The sequence below is a fragment of the Alligator sinensis genome, unplaced genomic scaffold, assembly GCF_000455745.1.
Source record: "Alligator sinensis unplaced genomic scaffold, ASM45574v1 scaffold1137_1, whole genome shotgun sequence".
In the NCBI taxonomy this organism is placed as follows: Eukaryota; Metazoa; Chordata; order Crocodylia; family Alligatoridae; genus Alligator; species Alligator sinensis.
Window position 1 is genome coordinate 130,831 of NW_005843396.1, and position 6,347 is coordinate 137,177.

The following is a 6,347-nucleotide window of genomic DNA, read 5'->3' on the forward strand; positions in this document are numbered from 1 at the left end:
CACTTGGAGGAGAAGAAGGTGATTAGGAACAATCAGTGTAGATTCACCAAGGGCAAGTCATGCCTGACCAACCTTAGTCCCTTCTCTGGTGAGATGATTGGCTCTATGAACAGGGGGACAGTACTGGATGTGGTATACCTTGACTTTAGCAAGGCTTTTGATACTGTTTCCCAGAACATTCTTGCAAACAGGCTAAGGAAGCATGGGTTGGATGAATGGACTGTTAAGTGGATAGGAAACTGGCTGGATCATCAGGCTCAATGTAAGGTTGGCAGCTGGTATCGTGTGGAAAAGCCCAAGGGTCGGTCCTGGGGCCAATCTTGTTCAATATCTTTATCAATGACCTGGAAGATGGGATGAAGTGCACTTGAAGAGATTCTGCACATGACAGCAAGCTCTGGGGAGTAGTAGATATGCTGGCAGGTTTAGCAGGGACTTAGAGAGACTTTGAAAAATTGGAGGATTGGATGAAAAGAAATCTCATCAGGTTCAATAAGGAAGAGTGCAAATTCCTGCCCTTAGGATGAAACAATCCCATGCACTGGTAAAGGCTGGGGACCTAATGGCTAAGCAGCAGCTCTGCAGAAAAGGCCCCGGTGGTTACAGAAGACAATCAGCTGAATAGGGGCCATCAGTGTGCTCTTGTTGCAAAGAAAGCTAGCTGCATACTGGGCTGCGTTAATAGAAGCATTGCCATCAGACTGAGGGATGTGATATTCCCCTTCTAATTGGCACTGGTGAGGCCACACTTGGAGTACTGTGTGAGGTTTTGGGCCACCCACTACACAATGGATGTGCACAAATTGGCGAGAATCCAGCAGAGAGTGACAAAAACAGGGAGCAAGGGGACATGACTTCTGAGGAGAGACTGAGGAAACTGGACTGACTTAGTCTGGAGAAGAGAAGACTGAGGAATAACAGTCTTGAAAAACCTGTAGGGTTGTTCGAAACAGGGTGTAACTAGATTGTGTTGCCAGATGACAGAACAAGGAGAAATTGTCTCATGTTACAGAAAGGGAAGTTTAGGCTTGGTATTATAAGGTGCTTGCTCATGAGGAGGCTAGCAAAGTACAGGAACAGGATACCCACAGACGTTGTGGGATCTCCATTCTTGGAGGTTTTTAAGACCTGGCTGGGCAGAGCCTTGGCTGTGATGAGCTAGTTGGGGATGGTCCTGTGTGCAGGAGGGGGTTGGGCTGGATAACTTTCTGAGGTCCCTCCCAACTCTAAATGTGTATGAGTCTATGATCTCTAAACACAAGAAACACAACACTCGTCACACAGGATACAAGGCCCCTGACTGATGCCTGACAATGGTAGATTTGTGTTTCACTCAATTAAGTCAGCGGTGAAAGGACATATCCCACCATAGGTGATCCACTTCAGATGGCCACATCTTTTTATACCCTCAGGCTGGAGGTTACAGGTTATCCCTCGGGGAATTCAGTACCAGTGAAATGTAACCCAACTGGGACTAGGGCATTTTTTACCTGTTTTCTGTGGGGATGCAGTGGTCTCTGTCCCATCTACAAAGAAAGAGAGAAGAAGAGTTGAAGTCTGGAGTAAGACAGAGATGACAGGTTTGTTACCAGGAGAATATCACCTCCGAGAGTTAAAATGAAAATCTTGTATGTGGAGACCCAGTGAAGAGGACTGTGAGGTGGGGCAATGGGCTATCACTGCTTCATTTCTGGATTTGATGCAAGCTGACAGGGAGCTGATGGCTAGGGTCCCCTTCTCAGCAGCCCTCTGAGGAACAATTAGGAAATAGTGTAGACATAGCCTGTGTGTCTGCACACCTCACCTGCACACCACATCTACACTCTGCCTCCTTCTGGGAAATGCGGATGGTGAACCTGTGAGGTCTGCTGCAGAGCTGGAGTCAGATACTTTCAGCTCATCTGTTCCAGAGGGTAGTGTCTTTAAAGCCACAAATCGAGGGCTATCCTCAAGAACAGAGACTACTTCTAAGAAGACAGCAACAAATGTGCGAGTACCTCTGAGCTGATACAGACTGGAAGCAAAACTCAAGACCAAAAACCAAGTGTTGGAAACAGCCAAACACCAACTACAGGCAAAGGTAGCAGGACCCCAGGATACTGTAAAGATCTTACTGCTTATAACTGGCACACACAACCAGCCCATGCACAAAACACACAGTGTGTAAAGAACAAGCTGGGTTACGTGGAGACACTGGTGATCAAGAAGAGGTCCATTCCCTTTGGCACTGGGAGGGATGAATAACACAGCAGCACAATGGGGCATGTATATATGTATATGTGGGGATTGGTGCTACATGGGCTGATGCCTCTGAAAACTGGGCCCACAAAGGCATTTTCCCAGCCCAGCCATAAGACAGCTACATCAAGGACATGGGGTCTATTCTGTGGCCAGTCAGGAGGATCTAGCCAAGGAAACACATTTCCCACCCACCTCCAAACCTGCATCATGGATGTAAAAAACTGTCACTCACTGGTGCAGATCACAGCAGCATCTTCCTTATGCTGGCATCTACTGTTTCCCCAGGGCTCGGCACAACAGTCCCACAGAGACGACTCCGTTCCCTTGCAGTTCACCTTGTCCAGCCAGATGGGGCCAGTCCCCGCCCCGAAAGCAGCCTCGCCCAGGGCAGACACAGCAGCTCCACAGCCCCCTTGTTTGCACACAACATTGGCATCTGCGAGGTCCCAGGAATCATCACACACCGTTCCCCAGGAGCCGTGGTGCCAAACCTCCACTCTCCCCGAGCATCTGTCCTCTGTTCCCACAATGCGGAGCTTCTCTTTGTCTGAGAAAGACAACAACCTCACGTTACTAAGACAGCTGGGAACGGCCTTAGAAATGTAAAATGGAGAGGCAGGGAAAGGCAGAGGTACCTGTGCAGTCTGTGGAGTTTGGACATGCAAGAAACCGTGTCCAAGTTGTGTTCTCTTTTTTACCTAGGGAGAAAAAGGATACATTCTCTAAATGGACTGGTTAATATGTGCACGCGCCATGGGGAAGAGTAGAACTTCTAAGTAGGGTAAATCCTAATATCACTCTTCTATCAATATGAATTTAAACTTGCTTAAAATAATAGATAAAATGTTCTTGTATTCAGATTGTAATGGTTATTATGCAGTTGTCTGCAGCTCCCTGCTAGCTGTATTGCTCTATGGGCAACTCTCTCTATGTGCAGTAACTGTAATCCCTAACAAAGAGCTTTGGGCAATTACACACACAGACACTTTCCCCTTAGCTCCAATTAAACCATTATTCTGGGAATCCTCAGCAAGACATAGTGTCACAAGACCTGGTGTGACAAAAAAAATTCTGATCCAAATTCCATTTTCTCTGTACATGTACACTTTATATTCACAGGTGTGTGCAGAACAGAAATGTGCACGTGTACACAGATGGAAAGTTAATATACACTGAAACCTCACAGCCTGGTCACATGTAGGGCTGCACATGCCAAAATGTCTAAGTCCCACACAGATGCAAACATGACACACTAAGGAAGGAAACTTTTTTGAATCTCCCTAAGTGGCTCCACTTTAGAAAACCAGCTTCATTTGTAATCAACTTTCAAGTTTCTTTTCAATGGCATATTCTTAGTCCTCTCATAGCCAATGAGAAATGTTTCTCTCATTGGTTGGAATATAAAATTTTATACATTAAAAAGAAAAGGAAAAGCAAAATCAGACCATTTTAACTGAGCATGTGATGGACTGTGTGCGCGCGTATATGCATGATTGTGCCCAAGTGTGCTTGCATACATGTTTGTGTGCAAAAAGTCTCAAAATTACCAGCACAAGTAATGTGGGTCTCTTCTCCCCGGTCATGACATGAGTGAGGGTCCCATGCCTTTGATGGACACTCCCACAGGGAGCTGTGCTGCTGCCGGCACTGAACACGGTCCAGCCACGTGGGGCCAGAACCTTGTCCATATAAATAGTCTTCTGCAAATTCTCCTCCATTCCCGCAGCCCAGCTGCTTGCATACAATGTCCACAGTGGCTTGAGCCATCGGACTGGAGCAAACACTTCCCCATGTCCCATTGTAGAAAACCTCCAGGCGACCGGAACAATCATCACCATTCACCAGCCTCAGGTCCATGAACTCTAGAAGGAAATGCACAGGACATGAAGAGAGATGTGAAGAGTAAAACCCTGGAGATCACTAATATTCCTGTATGCTTCTGTATACAGGTGCCACAGAGGATGACTCCAAAGGTCAGCAACTCTTTTAGGCACTGCAGGGCCATTACTAATACCTGACAAGGAATGATGAACTATGAACATCATATTTCCCAACATTTACAACCAGTTATAGATGAGCTAGAGACATCACTGACTGCCCACTCTAACACTAGGGAAGTCCAAAGATTTCTCCAATACTATCAGGTGGGAACTGATGAGTATCAGGATAAATATGGCCAGGCAGATAGTATGATGACCTTGGTATGTTAGGCAGAGAAACAAAAAGGAAAGAGATGTGACCCAGCATTGCCAAGATCCTGTCCGTTCTCCTGGAACTATTTGCCACATCCACAGTTAAACATGTGAATCCTCAGATTAGCCTCCTCAGTTATGTCTAGATTCACGAATGGCCCTTTTTGTAGATGACACTTATGATGTCTTACCTGTATTTAGAACAAGGGTGTCGTGTTCAGGCAGGGCAACTTGGGATAAGCGCACTCTTATCAGAACCGAGATATTACCTTTTGCAGGAAGAGTATATCCAGGTCAAATTAAGTAGTGTGTGTTCTTCTGTTATCTGATTGCTCCATTGATATAATACAATCTGCAGCTTCTGGCCTGGGACTGCTGCTGGTCACTGTAACAGGATGGTTGCCCCAGGGGCAGCCATGGCACCCCCTCTTCTCTGTTCCTGTTCTGCCCTGACAATTGTTACCTTCCCTCTATTCTCCAATATGCCATGCCTTGATTTTCTTAGTAAAGTTTGGAAAGGGAGGCTGGCCCCAGAGCCTTAGAGCAAAGTTCACGATGGCCTCCTGCAGACAGATCTCTTCAGATTCTGTTAGACTGACTTTGGTCCTCACCCTTCATTGGTCCTCCTAGCCCGTACTTGTCCCCCAGGAAATTTATTGTCTTATTCGCTAATCACAGCCTCTGAACCTCCCCTACAAGCATGCCCATGCCTCTTAAGTGTTTCCAATTGTTACAAAAATGGGCACTTAGCCCAAGCCACCGGGCCACCTTAGACCTCCATCCCCTTATTGGAGTCTCAGCCTTCCTGGCTTCCGCTCCTTTGCCTTGGCTGGTCCCTTTGCCTTAGCCCCACTGCACTGGGTCTGGCATTTCAGGCTCTAGCCCTTGTTTAGCCACTTGGACTCTTAACTCTATCCATCACCTTCTAGATTGCCTATTATAATCGAAAGAAAACATGTCGTAAATCTTTCAAATGACAAGGCCCTATGTGCTGGAAAACTGTCATCCTTGTATTGATGGACTGCTGACAGTTTGTAAGCAAGGACGAGACAGACAGAGACAGCCAGGGAGAGTGCCTCGCATTCTCAGCTCTCCCCAAAAATGTGACCCCCCCTCCCTTAAATCCTTGGTACCCAGGCACACAGGAGCAGTCACACAACAAACCTGAGCAGAGCACTCCTGCATCCTCCTTGTGCCTGCAGTCGTGCTGCCCCCAGCCCCTGGAAGGGCACTCCCAGAGCTCGGATTCATTCCCAGAGCAGTTCACATCATCCAGCCAGATCTGTCCTGAGCCTTCTCCATAATGAGCGGAGGCAGCTGTATGAATGGCATGTCCACATCCCAGCTGTTTGCAAACCACGTTGGAGTCAGACAAGTCCCAGGAATCATCACACACTGTCCCCCAGGTGCCCTGGTAGTAAATCTCCACTCTCCCAGCGCAGCGACCCATCGCATTTACCAGTCTGAGCTGCCTGCTTCCTGCAGGGAGAAAGCCCAGCTCTTAATGGTGAAGGGGTGATGGTAACTGAAAACTATCCTGCAAATCAATATTCATGCTTCATCGGCTGAAACACTAAAATGCTTCAAGATTTGTTTTGAACGAGAATAACAGAAACATTGCAAGAAGTCTACAGACTAAGGAAATAATGGAAACTTTCTTGAGGAGCCATTGATTCCAGTCATGTAAGGAAAGGACCTACTCCTGAATGTTTTCCTTAGCATAGTAGTCTTGGTGCAACATATATTTGGCTAGAATTAGTCAAGGGGTTAGGGATTTAATGAACCTCTGTTCTTTGAAAACCTGAGTACTTTCAAATAGTTTTTAAGGTGAGAATTACCAAATATGTCCTGGGATCCTGGGAATGTATTATTAGCAAGGGAATTTACTTCCCCCCCCCCCCCCCACCCCCCCCA

The 6,347-nt window shown here is 46.8% G+C and overlaps 1 protein-coding gene across 1 annotated transcript in view; it reads right to left on the reverse strand.

Moving 5' to 3' along the window:
- Positions 1-6,347, reverse strand: part of LOC102369273 (antigen WC1.1-like) — an 18,044-nt gene that overhangs the window by 10,581 nt on the left and 1,116 nt on the right. Inside the window, exons 2-5 of the mRNA XM_025195085.1 lie at positions 5,598-5,912; positions 3,789-4,103; positions 2,474-2,782; positions 1,491-1,526 (exon numbers count right to left, since the gene is read on the reverse strand). Coding sequence (XP_025050870.1) covers positions 1,491-1,526; positions 2,474-2,782; positions 3,789-4,103; positions 5,598-5,912 — 975 coding nt within the window. The remainder of the gene's footprint in view (positions 1-1,490; positions 1,527-2,473; positions 2,783-3,788; positions 4,104-5,597; positions 5,913-6,347) is intronic.